The 16,624-nt window shown below is 29.9% G+C and overlaps 4 protein-coding genes across 5 annotated transcripts; 1 reads left to right on the forward strand and 3 right to left on the reverse strand.

Annotated features, from left to right (window-relative positions):
• Positions 1-169: 169 nt before the first annotated feature.
• On the reverse strand, positions 170-4,143 carry LOC145750581 (protein DEK-like). The gene is made up of 11 exons (XM_082566650.1): positions 4,022-4,143; positions 2,995-3,463; positions 2,639-2,774; positions 2,250-2,358; positions 1,765-1,859; positions 1,564-1,684; positions 1,417-1,482; positions 1,241-1,310; positions 1,084-1,163; positions 830-982; positions 170-480 (listed from the first exon to the last, which is right to left on the reverse strand). The coding sequence occupies exons 1-11, from the start codon at positions 4,037-4,039 to the stop codon at positions 469-471; spliced, it is 1,329 nt and encodes a 442-aa protein (XP_082422776.1). The 5' UTR covers positions 4,040-4,143; the 3' UTR covers positions 170-468.
• A 1,134-nt stretch (positions 4,144-5,277) lies between these two features.
• LOC145749894 (neuronal acetylcholine receptor subunit beta-4-like) lies at positions 5,278-8,871 on the forward strand. The gene is made up of 12 exons (XM_082565777.1): positions 5,278-5,281; positions 5,796-5,934; positions 6,253-6,411; positions 6,628-6,777; positions 7,007-7,098; positions 7,243-7,464; positions 7,667-7,787; positions 7,877-8,039; positions 8,115-8,215; positions 8,280-8,421; positions 8,528-8,557; positions 8,758-8,871. Exons 1-12 carry the CDS (start codon positions 5,278-5,280, stop codon positions 8,869-8,871), a joined length of 1,437 nt encoding a protein of 478 aa, XP_082421903.1.
• Positions 8,872-9,737: 866 nt separating this feature from the next.
• Positions 9,738-14,867, reverse strand: LOC145750118 (TBC1 domain family member 23-like). 2 transcript variants are annotated; one of them, XR_014283665.1, is made up of 9 exons: positions 14,567-14,867; positions 13,823-14,426; positions 13,177-13,422; positions 12,771-12,886; positions 12,480-12,640; positions 12,116-12,295; positions 11,815-11,965; positions 10,225-10,796; positions 9,739-9,980 (listed from the first exon to the last, which is right to left on the reverse strand). XR_014283665.1 is itself a non-coding variant. In XM_082566065.1 (8 exons), the coding sequence occupies exons 1-8, from the start codon at positions 14,752-14,754 to the stop codon at positions 10,289-10,291; spliced, it is 2,154 nt and encodes a 717-aa protein (XP_082422191.1). In that variant the 5' UTR covers positions 14,755-14,867; the 3' UTR covers positions 9,738-10,288. The 2 variants fall into 2 exon arrangements, 1 of the variants encoding a protein (XP_082422191.1); XM_082566065.1 differs by having other exon boundaries at positions 9,738-10,796.
• A 582-nt stretch (positions 14,868-15,449) lies between these two features.
• LOC145750583 (uncharacterized) lies at positions 15,450-16,482 on the reverse strand. The gene has a single exon (XM_082566654.1). It carries the CDS (start codon positions 16,028-16,030, stop codon positions 15,725-15,727), a length of 306 nt encoding a protein of 101 aa, XP_082422780.1. The 5' UTR covers positions 16,031-16,482; the 3' UTR covers positions 15,450-15,724.
• Between the last annotated feature and the right edge of the window lie 142 nt (positions 16,483-16,624).

Genomic DNA, 16,624 nt, shown 5'->3' on the forward strand with positions numbered 1-16,624 from the left:
AGCTTATAAAAGCATCCATTAATCATTTCTTAATTTACTCATTATTTGTATCCTTATTTACAATCTTTTTTATTCATATTACATGTGTTATTCTCTGCCCTATAATTAAATAGAAGTTAGCTGAAATAGACATTACAGAAGTTTTTATGAAATATGATTTAATCACGAAACTGTACAAAACATGTATTACAAATTTGTTAAAAAGAAAGAAGGTGGAATACATTTTGAGCGATTCTGTTAGGACAAAATAAGTTTGTAATTTTCTTTAAAAGGGCTAAAAAAATTAAAACTTTTATTTAAAACCATACGAGAATTGCCAATTCACGATGCGACAAAATTTATGTACATGATATAAAAAAGCCAACAAATTTCCCTTCAATTAAAAATCTCACATACTGATTCACTACAGATGATTATTTTTAAGTTCATGATCTGAATAGTTCAAATATAATCGGGGGGAGAAGGGTATTATGATATAATCTAAAAATTCATAAAAAACATATATATAAGCTTTGAAGGTCAATTAATCTTTATCGCATTTATTTTTTATAGGTAAAAGGCCGACTTCACAGCCTAAACATAGAGTAAAGTTAGTAACTCTGTCTTGATTTAATTTAAAGTCTTGATTTAACTTTGTCAATATGTTATGGATTACAATTGCATAATAATATAACAGCTAATAGTTTTTTGGTTCAGCAGGAGTTTATACTGTTAATACCGCCTTATTCAAGGGTTCTACAGTTTAGAAACTGTGGGAATCGAACATCGGATCTTGTTTAGTAAAGCCAAAGGTGTTAACCAAAGAGTCGAATATTGGATCACTACAAACCTTTTTAACTGTTTCTTTAATGAACGATTTGCGGTCAGTAAGGTCATAGTCTGGGTAATTGGCATATACTTTTAGGCAAACTGTTTTCATTGTAATTTCTTCTAGGTTTGCATTTTTTAGGATCTTTTGTATTGCCTTTTTAAGCTGGGCATTCTAAGATTAAAAAAGAAAAGTATAATCTAGAAAAAATGTTGTTTTTATGGCCCAAACCTTAATATTTAAAAGAAAATAGTAGTTAGGTATGTTCTACTTACTGTTGGTGGCTGTTTTCTCTTTTTAATGGCTAGAGTTTCTGAATCCTCTGCATCAAAATGAAATTTTTTATTCGGAGAGTCTGCAAATATTATAAAAATATTTTTAAGAATTTGTTACTGGCATTTTAAAAACTTTTGATTTTGGTGGGCAAAGTACCTGATTTCACAGAAGAGGCATTTCTTTTTTTACTTGGACTGTCTCCTTTGCCTGGACTTTTTTTATTAGACTGTAAAGCAAACAAGGACAATAAATAAACCAAATTTTTAAACAGTTATTGCAGAAAATTTAAAAATATTTAAAAAAGTTTAATAAAAAATCAAATTTAAAGTCACCTCTTTCCCAGAAGAACTGATTCTTTTGTTACCAGTTTTCTTCTTGGATTGCTTTGTTGGTGGAGCCTAATTTTAAAAATAAATTATATGAAACTATCGTCAGCAAAAAATTAAAAAACATATTTTAAATTTTGTCATTTAACCTACTTTATCTGAAGGTTTTGGGCACAAAGACCATTCCATTAACAGATCAATTAAATCCTCTTTTTTGCCTTTTTTTTCAACATCACAAACCGTTAAGGCCCACTTTAAATTATCCAGTGTAAATCTAACAAAAAGAGTTAATTAACGTATTGAATATTAAAGTCAAATTTTACTTGTAAAAAAGGGAATTAAATTGGTTCTTACTTTCCCAAATATTCTTCCTTTTTCTCATAATCCAGAGAATCTTTTTCAAAAGCAAAACCTCGAAATTGTCTTATTGCTTTCTTGCAAGTTAATGCCTAATGCATAAAAAAATTGTTAAATAAAATATTTATTGTCAATTATTGTAAGTTGGTGCATCAATTATTGTAAGCATCAATTATTGTAAAATGGTGCAATGTTTTATAAAATTTACATTAATATATCAGGAGTTCAAATAAAAAAGTTTAAACAAAAGAGGTTTAAATAAAAGGGGTTCGAATAAAGGGGTTTAAATAAAGGGGTTCAAATGTCTGATCACTATCATGTAGCTTCGTGATAATTTTTTTTAAAAAGGTTGTGGTTGTTTTTTTTTTATCAATACATAATTTTTTGTGTATATATATACTTTTTTTAGGGCTCAGGGTAAATTTGCAACCATTAAAAGTTTATAAAATTTATTGTAGTATAATTGTGTTAATGGTACTTACATCTCCAAAAACTCCATAAAAAAACTTGTGAATGATTTTTAAATCCTCTCCACGATTTTTTTGAATATGCATTTCAACACGGGGATGCTCTCCCAAAGGTATTCCTTTTCTAAATTATTTAATTTTTCAAAAGTTGAATTTTACAAGTTATATCACTATCAACTTAAATAAAACTTGGCCTACTTGTTTAATAATGCATTTTAATATAGCCTAATTGTTATAAAATTACATAGTAAATATTATTTTATAAGTAAAAAATTAGATTAAAATAATGTATGCCATATTGAAAAATCTCACTCGAAAAGGCTATCATGCCTTTGTACAGCAAATGTTAAGTATATATATAAACATTTTAGAGGCATTCAAACAATTGTATCTTTAAAGTTTACCCTTCTGGGATTTCTATCTTCTTTTTTTCAACTGTGTTTGAAGGAGCATCATCATATGAAAATCTCGTTACCTTCTTTCTTTGTCTTTTTTCATGTGTTGGCTTCTCTGCAACTTGCGAAGGCTCTTCATGTGCATCTTGAAATAAATTATTTTTTTAATATATAACTTCAGTATCTTATCCTTGGACAATAAAAAATTTTAAATTAATACAAGTTAAAAATAATTGCAATTTAATGGCAGTGCTTTGTAAATTTTGTGTTTTAAAATGCAAAAAACTTTACATTTAAAGCACGAGCATTTTAGGCTTTTTACAAGCTTTATAAGCTTTATAAAGACTTATAAATTGTAAAGTTACCTTCTTTTGGATCTTTTTGTTTTGTTTCATTATTATTTAAAGAGTCCAAATCGGCAGCGCTTTGTTCCATTTCAATTTGGTCTTCTTTAACAACATCCTCTTCTGGTGTTGTATCCTGCTCAGTTTCAGATTCTATTTTATTTTCTTCATTTTGTGAAATACTTTTATCTTTATCCTCACTTTTCGAGTCCTTTATTTCTTCTTTTAAATCAGAGTCTTTTTCATCTTCTTTAGTTTGTTTGTTTTCAACTGGAGTTATTTTTGCATCAGTCCCCGCATCTTCTGTATCTTTCTCCTCTATTTTTGTGTCTTTGCTTATCTCTTTTGTATTTGTCTCTATCACTTTTAAATCAGTGTCCATCACTTTTGTATCCAAATCATCTTCTTTCGTTTCTGAATCATTTTTCTTGTCACTCTCTTCTTTAGCAGTTTCTCCTATTATTTTTCCATTAACTTGATTTTCTTGTTCCTGTAATAAAACAAAGTTTAATATTTGAACTTATTGCTTAAACTTTGTGGTATGGAAATAATGTGCAACAACCATTGGAAAAAGTTGGTAATATAGTTAAAAATGTTTTTTTTACAGTTGCACACATTTTGCACAATTTATATTGATTTTTCTAATGAGCTTTTTTGTCTGTTTATTGGAGACAGGTTTGGAAAATACATATATTAAAGTAGGGCAGTTTTCGACGAGATCTCGTGCGTGCAAGCGTAAAAAATGGCATGAATGCCTTAATGTGTTACCACAAGGCATCAGTATTGCAGGCGCGCAATTTTTTTTTAAAACCAGGCATGCAAAACGTTAATTTCAGGCGTGCATTTTTTTAACAAAAAAAATCTCATGCGTGCACACTGCCCTACTTTCCAGACTGCCATGTATTATGTCATGCAGTTGTGTATTTATACAAAACATTACTTTTTATTACCTAAAAATTGTATTTTTAAAACTGCCTATTAACATTTAAAATAGTTGAATATGAGGTAATAAATTAGATACAAAATTCATAATATTAGCTGTACTTACCACCATAGAGTCGGCCATATTGAATATATGCAGGTCTAAAAAACGTCTAAAGTATGTAAATGTGGAAATAAGAGATAACCTATCCTACAAAGAAAATATTTGCTTCAAACCTACAATTATCTAAAGAAAAAAATATATTTAGTGCGTTAGTCTGTTAGTTACTAATTAGTACCTTATTTTTTATAAATACGCCTGTTATTTACCATAAAAAAACATTATCTGATTATAAAAGCAAATAATACAATTTGTTTACAAGCGAAATATTTTATCCGCTTTTAGTTATTGTTTGACTCATGACTGAAAAAACAAAAAATTCGCAAACAAGCCAAACGTGCTTGCAGGCTCATCCGCTTACTATAGTTAATTGTTTTGTTGAATTTAGGGCGCGAAAAAAAGAAAATTAAAATACCGCGGACCCGATTATTTGATACCGCGGTCCCGGAAAATTGATACCACGAACCCGAAACTTAATTCAAAAAGTTGAATTAATTAATGATTTGTGATCAACAACCTAATATTTTTTTTCTAAATTATAGATATAGTAAAACTGTTTTTTTTTAGTTACCAAAGATTTAACACTAATACTTTGATAATTTTATAAAAAAATGTTGTTTAATATTTTTTTTATTTTTAAATCTTTGTTTCTTAATCTTTAAAAATACATTGTAAGATTTTTAATATAAATGTTAAGCCGAAACTAAATATAAAGTTTTATATTTTTTATCGATTTATTTTTGATGTAAGGTGTCTTTACGACCGTTTACATTTATTTAAAATTATGTTACTTACTATGTAGGTCAATTGCCCCATATAGTTTTATATCAAGTTATTTTGTAAGATATTTTTAGGCAAACTATTCACGATTGTGTGGTGATAAATTGTTTTGTGATAATATTTTTGTCAATTTTATTTTATTTTTTTGCATATAAAATATATTTTTTTTTTTTTCAGGAAAAACCGTTTTTTGTAAATATTATTTTATAAAAAATGATAAAGCTTGTCATTTCTTAATTTCATTACTAGAAAGAAGTGTTCAAGTTACAACACTATAAATCCATCAGACTTGCCTTCATTTTTCGTTTTGTATCGATTTCTTGTACGTGGTTTTCTTAATTAAAATGTTATCGCATTTTCAGTTAACATTCGCGTAGAACAACACACAGTTACTAAGCAAGTGCAAAGCGAGTAAATAGTTGCGACGGCTCTAAAGCGAAATAATCGATTTGCCAGCGTGTTTTTAAGATTATTGTTACTTAATGGGTATGCTATGCTAAAGCCTTAAGTTACACACTGTGAAAATGGATTAACTTCTTGTTTAGTTTACATATAGACAGTAAAATATATGAATCTTTTTAGGTTAAAGTTAGAAACGTTCACTGTAATGCAAATAATGCAACGCTACATTTTTTAGAAATAAAAATACAGTCATTTACCTATTAAGTAAGTGTATAAATTAATTTTGGAAGGTGCTAAAGTTCGGAATAATGCAAACGTAGACATGAAGTATGGAATTACAATTGTGGATTATATTTAAGCTACTTCTTTCAATTTGTTTAGTTTTTGGCAAGTGAAATTCGCATTTTACCTATATATATTTTTAAACAATAGTGGTTTCTTAATTTAATAAAAATTTAAAAATTTTCTTTAAATATATTTTTGTTTTATTATATTATCTTTAGCTTAGTCACAATTAAAACTGAAATAAATGTTAATACTTCTTCTGTTAGCTTAATATTAAAAGTGTTTCTATAATTCAACACCTATATGTTTATAGATTTTAGTGAATCCGCCTCAAATGACGAAAAATTAGTCGAGCATCTGTTTCAGAATTACAACAAAGACGTTCGCCCTGCGAAATATATCGGACAAGTCACAAACGTTACAGTTTATTTGACACTTTTACAACTTATCAGGTAAAGACCACTTCGCCAAAATACCATTGGACTTAATTTCGTTAGTGCTTTGTTACATAAAATCAATAAGGAAATCGTAATGCAGTATGTCGACACTAAACATAACAAAACATAACAATCGACAGTATATAAAGTTAATCGAAATAATAGTAACTATACTTTCAACCTGGTTATAACTGTTAACTGGTCAACATTTTATTATTTTTACTTTGGTGTACAAACTGGTTTCCCATAACTATAAATATGAAGGCATCGAATTTTTTATACAATAATAGCTTCTCTAACTAATTTTAAAATTTGTTTTAAATAACCTTATAGTCTTACTGAAAAAACTGAAGAAATGACAACCTCTCAATATCTAACATTAAGATGGGAAGACACAAGACTAAGTTGGAAGCCTTCAGAGTTTGAAGGGGTGACTTTAATTCGATTGCCTTCTGCTCAATTATGGAAACCTAATATCGCCCTGTATAATAAGTAAGTTCATGCTTTTTAGATACGATAAACAAGGCCATGCTTTTTATATATGATAAACAAGTCAATTTTATATATATTTACGGAACCTATTGGTTGTGAATGTCTATTAACTATATGTAACCATTATTTAAAGTTTAATAAAGCAGTTATTAAACCCAAATTAAAGTTTATATTGTTAATCAATACTGGATGATTTTTGTTGTTTGTTTGTTGCAGTAACGACGGTGAATACGACACAACTGTTCCTGTGAATGTATTGTTGAATTATACTGGACAAATTGAATGGATGCCAGCTGCAATTTATAAAAGCGCTTGCAAAATCAAAGTGGATTTATTTCCGTTCGACTGGCAAAATTGTACGATGAAGTAAGTTTTGTTATCGTCTGCTAGCTTTGTATTTGCTTTATTTTGTAAAATAAACCATCTATGTTAAGCCTTAAAACTTTTAAAGCAACTATACTACTTGAAATAACCACATCTGTAAGAGGCCACGCGATTAAAAGAACTCTTCAATTGTGTGATATAAAATATACCATAAACATCTAATATTAATTTGCCAAGCTGTATAGAACCTTACAAGCATTTTCGTCTTTAGATTTAAAAGTTTTACATATGACAAAACGGAGTTAAATATTCAAAGTGTGTACGATAAAGTTGTGGTTGATGGAGAAGCTTACCGAGACAATGGTAAGGCATTGTTATCTTCAAATTACCATTTTTACAAAACCATTCATTACTAAAATTTCTGTGATTAAAAACTGCTTTATTTAAGTTAACTTAAACATGAAAAATAACTTCTTAACATGCCCTTTTTTACTCTTAATTTATCAGGTGAATGGACCATCATACATTGCCCAATTAAAACAAACGAGGACCCACTTGACCCTACTTATCAAGACATTACCATATATTACATCATTGAGCGAAAACCCCTGTTTTACGTGATTAACATAATCATCCCATGTGTTCTCATATCCTCTCTGTCTGTGCTGGTGTTTTACTTACCAAGTGCATCAAATGAAAAAATGTCGATGGGAATATCTGTGTTACTTGGTAAATAAATAAACTTTTATGTCTCTTTGTTTAAAACTGTTATAATAGATGCAACCAAAGGGATATCTATATTGCCTTATAACAATTAAATAACTTTTGTATTTGTTAATTTCTTGCATCGCCCCCTTACTATCATAGCTCTGATTCTACATAACAAAAATGTTATAATGTCCTGATGTACACGAAATCGATTTATTTTTAGGTTTAACTGTTTATTTGTTGCTCTTGGCAAAACGCGTGCCCGAAACGTCACTGGGGGTTCCCCTAATCGGAGCCTATTTGTTGTTCACCATGATGACAGTCACGCTGTCCATTACTTGCAGGTGAGGTTTATAACTTTAAAGAATGTTGCATAAGAAGTAATCAATTAAGGGTTTGATTTTTTAAATCGTGTTTTTTTACATGGTTTTAGTGTTATTGTATTGAATATACATTATCGTTCACCATCAACTACCAAAATGCCTAAATGGGTTCGCAGTTTGTTTCTTGAAGAACTACCTGGCTATTTATTGTTAGAAAATACAAAATATAAACGAAAAAAATCAGCTAGAAATATCGAAAACAGGCCCTTAGAGGTACATACCCGTTTAAGTACTTAAAATATAAATTGTTAAACACAGAAAAAATCTACTTTTTATTCAAATTTAAAGGGACCTTCTGTAAAAGAACTCGTTAATGGCGGGGTATTTAAACAAGATGTTAAAGTTTCTTATGTGACGGCTGAAGGAAATAAAATTGAGAACGATACAGGGTAATTACCAGACGTAAATTACAAAATAATAAAAGTTTATTTACTTAATTTTTTCTGTCGCTAGGTTGGTTTCTTCCGAGATTTTAAATTTACAACGAAGAAAGTCTTCAGTTAAATTGAAAGAGTTTTCTGAAGATGCTTTAATCGCAGCAAACGCTGTCCAATATATTGCAAAAAATATAAAAATTTTAAAAAAAGATAAAAAGGTATGTTTATGAGAAATCTGTATATACATTCAGTTACATCGATTTTAGATAATCCTTATTTATTTTTTGCATATAAAATAAGAATATTTAAAAATATTTTATTTAGGTTATTCAAGAATGGCACTACGTTGCCATGGTAATAGATCGCCTTCTTATGCTAATCTTTTTTGCCGTGTTCTTTTTTGGAACAATGTATTTTTTTCTCATGGTAATTATTTAATTTCTATAAAAAATATTTATGTTAAAGTTGACCTAGACTCTTTGAAAATTGTTATAAAGTTAAACCCCTTTGCGTTAAAGCCATCAAAATTATTAACAAGGCTATGTACATATTAGAATAGACCATATCTTCTGACTCATATGTTTTTACTTCAGGCATATAGCAATTCGCTTCCAAAATATCCATTTGAAGGAGAAGGAAAAGGATATGCAAATTGTTGGACTCCATAAAATCTCTTTTATTTATTTTTTCTTATTAATAACTTGCCTTGTTTAGTGTAAACGATTTTATTATCAAAATTGTTTGTTTATTTTTTAATAAACAATCGTATTATATAAAAGGGTTTAATTCAAAAAAAGCAACTGCCAGCAAACCATAACTAATATGTACTTTAATATTCATTGTTATGGCTCTGACATTATCAGAATTATTAGTAAACTGTTTATTTATTAAAGCGATGTTTCTCCTATGCTTGATTAACAGGAAAATAGCGTAAGTGTAAATAGAGGTATGCGCTACCAATCTTATGTGAAAATTACTTAATGTTAAACGATCCGCAATAAACAGTATTTTTTTGGATATATCTTTATCCTCGATGTAGGAAGGTCGAATGCGTGACTTAAACATAGAGTCACATCAGTTACTCCGACCCAGTCTCGAGTTGCCTGTGGCAGTTTGGGATAATATAAAGACTATAACTGCCCGGTAATTATGCTGCTGATTAAGTGCTGGCTCAGCAGAAGTTTATACCGTTTTTAGCGCCTTACTCAAGGACGCTACAGCATGAGATCTGTGGGGATTAAACCCACAACCTCATGGTGGTGTAGCAAGTGTTTTTACCACAATACCGCGCTGCCGGCTGCATGCTGGCTAAAGCGGTGTAATATTTTTAATACTGAAACAACGTTAACGTCGAAATACAATTTTAAAAGTTGTGAAGGTCGTGGGAACGACAACAGGAAATGTTAAGTTAAAAGCATTGCTCTCTCAGGTATATACGATTAAATTTGCCCTATATAAAATGTATTTCATTACATTAACGAACAAAAACTCGTGTAATTTAAACCACCGACAAATAAATGAAGCCCACCCGATTCTTATACAAAATTATTTAAAAAATAATAAGCCATATATTTTTAGTTAGAAACACAAAAACTTTAAAACAAATAAATTAGAAGATTTTATTGACCACCAAAGTGATTTTTCAAGCGGGTATAGACTGTTAAAACAACTAATGAAATTTAAAAGAAAATGAATTAAAAAAAATTGAATCTGGCAAAATTTTAATTAAAGTGAAGTTAATTTGCTTTCATTTGACTGTAGGGCATAATTTCCGTTGCTATAAAAATGAAACTTTTAACATTTAGATAGATATATATATATAATTTATTGCTACTTATATTTATAATACGCTTCTAAAAATACATAGCAACTATATAAGGGATCTAAATTAGTATTGCAATAATTATTGTGTAACCATCTAAAATTTTAAAAATATATATTAAAAAAAATAAATTAACAAAAACACTATTAAACAACCAAACGATCTTTAAATTGCAACGAAATATATGTAAAATACTTACAAGACACTTGGGCGGAAAAGTCCTTAAAAAAGGGCATTTTCACTTAGATGAAGTATCTTGAAAATCATAAATTTTCCTCTTCCTTCCTCTTGGCATCACTTTCCATAATAAGAAGTTTGATCGCCTTTGTGGCTGTACCAGCGTCGGGTAAGATGTAGCGATCAGATGCCACAACTTTTACATCTTCAGAGTCCATATCAGCGAGCTCGCCAAATTTGAACGATATAAGTTCAGGAAAAGATCTTTTCGAGGTGATTTTAATGCAAGTGCAAAGCAACTTAGGTGCTCTAGCTTGCACAAAAATTTGTTTTGACTTTCTCCAATTTGAGGGCGGTTCAACGTGCAACAGAAAAAACATTTTATCACTGGTTGCGAGTAAAAATCCTGGTTCTAGCGTACTGTTGGGTTTTACGAACTGACAGTTGAAACAATGTTTGAAATCGGGATGGGTTTTCCAGTTACTGAGCTTATCTACTTGCCCCACGGTGTAGTTAGAAGATGTGCTGTTGTCGGTGTGTTCACTTTCGTCTCCTATGCTAAATACATGAGCTGACCCTTTGTTTTTAGAGGGCCTGAATCGAAAAAATTAAATAATAGAAAATTAAGCTTCGAAGAAAAAAGAATTATTAAATTAAAAATAGACAACTTTTGAAAATCTCAATCCTTAAAATAAAACATTTTTATAATTAAACTAACCGTTAAAGTATATATTGTTTAATAGGGATGTGCCAAATCGTAAAAAGCTCGGCTCGTACGAGCATCTTAATTTTAAAAAAGCTCGGCCGAGCAATACGAGCTTTTGAATAGCGAAAATAAATACCTAAGTGACCTTTTGGTACGTAACGCAAAATGTATGCCCGAAAAAAATACATAAATTTTTGTTGTGGACACGATTTTTTACAAGTTTTTTTTTTAATTATTTGAATTAAATGTTATATCGCTGCAAGCTTTCTATAGATAAATAATTTAAGATTATATTGCTTTATTTAAAGAAGCGATTTAAAACCGTTAGAACGTACGGTGAAACGTCAAACTTTACCGGTTTTAAGAAAATTGAAATAGGCTGAATTTGGGTTAGTGTTGTACTTTGTATTAAAATGCAAAAATTTACTTAAGCTTACGTAAATTCACATGAAGAAATGTAAGCATTTCGACATGTTCAGGAGTTAACTGGTTACGAAGCGGGCTAGTAATAGCGCCGCCGTACTAAAAAGTCTTTCAATAAAAACACTTGTTGGCGGCGTGACAACAAGTGAATAACAACGTCATATCTCGCGTGATATAATAAAACCATAGAGATACTAATATGTATATATTAGTATATTTATCGGTGTACCGACGAATTTTCGCAGTGTGAATTATAACACTTTTGTATTTAAAAAGTTATAACACTGCACGGCTTTCGATTTGCATTATAATTTACCAAAAAGAAAAAAAATTAATTTAGTTGATAATGCTCGAATAATTAAACGTGAAAGCTCGGCAAAAACCGAGCCTTAAAAATGCCTAGGCTCGTACACGAGTACGAGCCCGAGCACTCGGCTCTACACATCCCTATTGTTTAAATAAATATTTTATTAAAATATTCACCCTTCTACTTCTGTTGTGTCATCACTGCTATTATTTTCCATAATTCTAGTGACTTTTTCTTTAAAAAATAAAGATTTCTCGAAAAAAGACCCCGCCATCTTCTTAACAAGCGATTCAACATTTTCCTTTGTGGATACATTTTCACTTTCTTCTACATAACCAAAAAAAAAGTTTTTGTTGTGCTATTATTTACTTTACCTATATTTATCAAATCAATCATTTAACTTAACTCTACATAGTTCTATAGCGAAAGTTGTTAATTTTTAGGTCCCTCTAATATTAGTTTAAATTGGTTATTTACCTGGTACTGAAATTCTGTCGGCACCAACGATCCATTCCGTCGAATCTATTCCAACTTCACTTAAATACTTGAGCAAATAATCGTAACCCCCATCTGTGACACTGACATAGGTTTTATGTTTCTGAAGCAAGTTAGCAATCACCATGTGCATATACTGGTCTTCTTCTTCAATTCCACTACCTAAATAAAATAAAAAAAATAACAAGATAAATAAATATCAAATCAATGCATGAAAGTTAATTTGCCCGACAATTCTAAAACCCCCAATAAAATTGAAAAATGTGTAACATTTTACATAGGGCCTTATAGTACCATTTCATTCTGCTTAAGCCATAATTTTTAAGGGGATAAAAATTTAAAATACCCAAAAAACAAAGATGTTCTCCGCCAGCCGCTGAACCTGCTTGAATAGCTTGCTCCTGAGCAGCAAACAAGGATGTCAAGGCTGCATTAAACTCAACAGGTTCACTTAACATAAGCATTGCATCAAGGTGAAATGCCGTAAAAAGATGGCCTTTGTTGTATCTAAAAAAAAATTAAAAATAAAAGTTTAAAAGGCTATGTTTTACTAATTCCCTTTATATCTTTATAAGGAATACATGCATTTTTGTTCTTATTAATAATTTATAATTTAAAACAATTATAGAATACTTACGACTTTGCTGGCCGACAGTCCACGACAAAGAATCGAATATTAAATTCATTGTCGCTCGTTATTTGATTTTGAAAATGTGAAGGAGCACTAGATAGGAGAAGTTCGGCTATTGAAACCTAACACAAATAATAAATTGTCATTTCAACTATAGATATATTAAAACTTTATGGATATATGTTTCAAACAAAAATTTTCTGGTACTAGTTTTTAAACAAGTCATAAATATTTAACCATAAGTTCCAAAAAATATAGAAATTTTCAAAAAGTAGTGTGTAACCTTTTTTTAAATGGGAGTATACGTTGTTTAAGTCAAACTGAACTACAGTTATCCTTTTTTTTAGTTTATTTAAAAATATTTTGCATGGCACAATTGTACAAACATAATTTGACACTTTTTTTAATATACCTTTAAACACAAAGAGTTAGCAAGATCAGTAAGAAGCGAATCCACTTTTGAAGTATTCGAAACCATGGCTCCACTATAGAAACATCCGGCTAAATTTTTTTTGAATGAACAAGGTGTACGATCGCTATAATAATTTGCTAATTGGCAAAAATCTTCCACATCCTCAGCAGTTAACACTGATGGAGCTTGACATAAGATCTCTATAATTTCTTCTTTGTTCTGTATGTTGGTTACACCTGTCATTACCTTAAAATTAAAATAATGTTGCTAAGTTCGAAACAAAAACTTTCTGAAACTAAAAACATATTTCTAACATTAGTTTTTATTTTTTAAATTTATTTATCCTCGATGTTGGAAGGTCGACTACACAACCTAAACATAGAGTAACATAAGTTACCCCAAGTTGCCTTTGGCAGTTTGAAATATTGTAGAATATAGTTGCCTGATAATTGAGATGCTGATTAAGTATTGGCTCACCAAAAGTTCATACCGTTTATAGCGCCTTACTGAAAGACACTACAGCATTAGAGCAGTGGGTATTGAACCCAGGACCACATGTAGTAAACCCAAAGGTTCTGACCATTACCCCAAGCTGCAGATCATTCGACTCAGTTTACAAAAGTAATTTAAAGGTGTACATAAAAACCTGTTCCTTGGAGTTAACTAGAATCACTAACGACAAGAAAAACACAAAGTAAGGATCCGATTGCTGGAAATAGATGTCCCAAATGGCGCAGGTGACAGGCAGGGCACACTGTTTAGCAAATAGAGTAGAAAACCAATTACTGGCAAACATTTGAATCGAAATCTTACAAGTGTCGAGAAAACTACAAAGTTCTGGGTCATGGTACATCAACAGCAATCTCAGAATATGGTACGGAGCAAGTGTGACGTTAGAAGATATATCTGTCCGGTGAACATAACGTGAAGCAACGGCATAAAAACAATTATACAAGTCGTGTTTTTCCAACGAAAATATTAAAAAAGGTTTTAAAAGTGAAATCCATCCATTTTTGGAGTCATATTTTAAACCTCGACACTTGCAATAAAAAGTTATTACTGAAATGAGGTTGTCTATTGTCTGTTGTTTGTCTTTTGGATTTAGAGTGGTATGCCCATCTTGTGAATTGACTAACAGAGTACAATCTGACTTCAAGTCATCATTATTTGGTAGATCCAAATTTCCATCCCAAGACAGCATTCGATTGCCTCGATTGGAAACATTTAAACAAATTTGCCAAACTTTAAATCTAAATTAAAAATATACTGTAATTAAAACATTAAATATGGTAACAATGTATGTTTTTTATAGTTGTTTATTTTTAGCCAATTTATACATTTTTTGTTAAGGTTTTTTTCATTTTTAAAAATAAAAAAGGCAAAATTATACCTGAACTTGCTTGGGAGACTACGACATTTGCACACGCTTTTTATTATCGCTTGATCCGCAAATCCACCAGATAAAATTTCTTCAAGTTCGGCATGCCATTCGTCGGTTCCTTTTTCCAACGTATTTTCCACAAACTCCGGAACAAAATCCATGTCACTTTTACTCTCGATTGAAGATTCTGAAGTCATTTTTTTGATATTGAATCATAAATAACAACTTTTATTTTAAATAAGCAACAAAGTCCCCAAAGACGAGGTTAAATGTAGATCAACTAACTTATTTCAAAGATTAATGCCATCGATTATATTTCTATTAATTTTCGACTACGCTGCAGCTATGACGTCATATCGAAAATTTTAAAATGGCCGAATCAAAAAATGAAAGAATAAAAAATGAAAGGTTAGAAGGAAAAAAAAAGTAATGAAAAACACAAGAACGTAAAAGAAAAACAATTAACCTATTCGGTAATAGCTTACTTTACTTTTATACCTAAACATAAGTATACAAGAACAAGTAGGTAATAAAAAAATAATTTAGTTAATTAAACCTAGTAGGTTTTTATTTGTATAAAAGTTTAGCTTTATTAAATCTAGTAGTTTATTTATTTGGATAAAATCTATTTTTTACCATTAGTATATATAGCATGGTCAGTAATTAAGCCAATGTGACTTGTCTATAATATAAACACTAATACTATATAAAGGTTTTATTATGTATATACTTTGGATAGACAAAAGACCTCCGAATAAAAATAATATGTTTTAGATACTAGCCTACTGTTTTTAATCAACACACAGTTTACATTTAAATATTTTATTTGGAACTTCGCTGACAAGATAAAATTTTCCCAAAATGTTACAACATAGAATTTAAAATAAAAATAAACATTTTAATAAAATTGTATTAAAACCATGATAAAATAACCGATTAGAAGAAAAAATAAACATGATTTTCTTTAAGGTTTAGTAGAGCTTTAGAAATGTTTCGTTGTGTTAACTACATTTTAAAAAAGTACATAAAAACAAGCAATACAATTAATTATACTAATGAGGTCATTATGGTGGACAAATAATTTCTGTAATTTTTATTAAAAAAACATAATAAATAAATTGATCTAAAGAAATTTCCTAATTTTGTCACCACAGGTATTCACAGTCATTAATGCTTGTATTGATTTCCTTCATAAACCTCAGCAAGTAAGGCTTTTAAAGGAGTGTCTTCTTTGTAGAGTGGGACTTCAGTAACTGAGGTGACCAATTTCTGTGAAGCCTTGGTCCAAGGAACGGATTCAAATTCAGATTTCTTGCGTTTGAGCCAGGTGACTTCAGTCTTAAGAGAAGTGTGAACCATAATGCTGGCAGTAAAGGATGCAGCTAGTGCACATGAGCCGACAATAGCCCATAGAGCAGTGTGTCTTTTAAGTAACCCCATGGTACCATCAAACATTTTTCGAGTGTAAAGCATTTTGTTGATTTTTTTTTTGAAAAAAACAAAAAAATTAAACTATGTCTATGTAAACGAAACAACAACAGTTTAATACACTAAGTTTTAGCTTTTAAAATAAAACCAAGTTTAAGCGACCACATTTAATTAAATATTATAAAAAATGACGTATTAATAAAGGCCAAAAGCTAAAAAGATTAATCAATTAAAAACTATAGCTGAATGGCTGATATTCAGTTATATCTTTATTTAGTTGTTTTCTTACTAATACTAATGTACTATTTTGATACATAAATAACTATATCATATTTAACAGGAAGTAACGCTGTTTAACAGTTTAACTATATTCTAGCATCCTACAGTCTTAGTATTAACAGTTTAGCACAGTATCAGAGTATTATCGTCTACAAGCAGAACATATAGGTCAATTTACTCTACTACAATGTTTATCAATCTTTCTTTTCGTAATTTACTATTTTATTTAACTAAGTCACCGCACGAAACGTTATAAAATAAATACCCTCCCAACTAAACTTCGATGACGCTAACTAATGACCTTCTTCGTCATTCGACGAACAGGTTTTCGCGTCACGTTTTTATTGCGTAATAATGACT

Source organism: Corella eumyota, chromosome 4 (genome assembly GCF_963082875.1).
Source record: "Corella eumyota chromosome 4, kaCorEumy4.1, whole genome shotgun sequence".
Classification (NCBI taxonomy): domain Eukaryota; kingdom Metazoa; phylum Chordata; class Ascidiacea; order Phlebobranchia; family Corellidae; genus Corella; species Corella eumyota.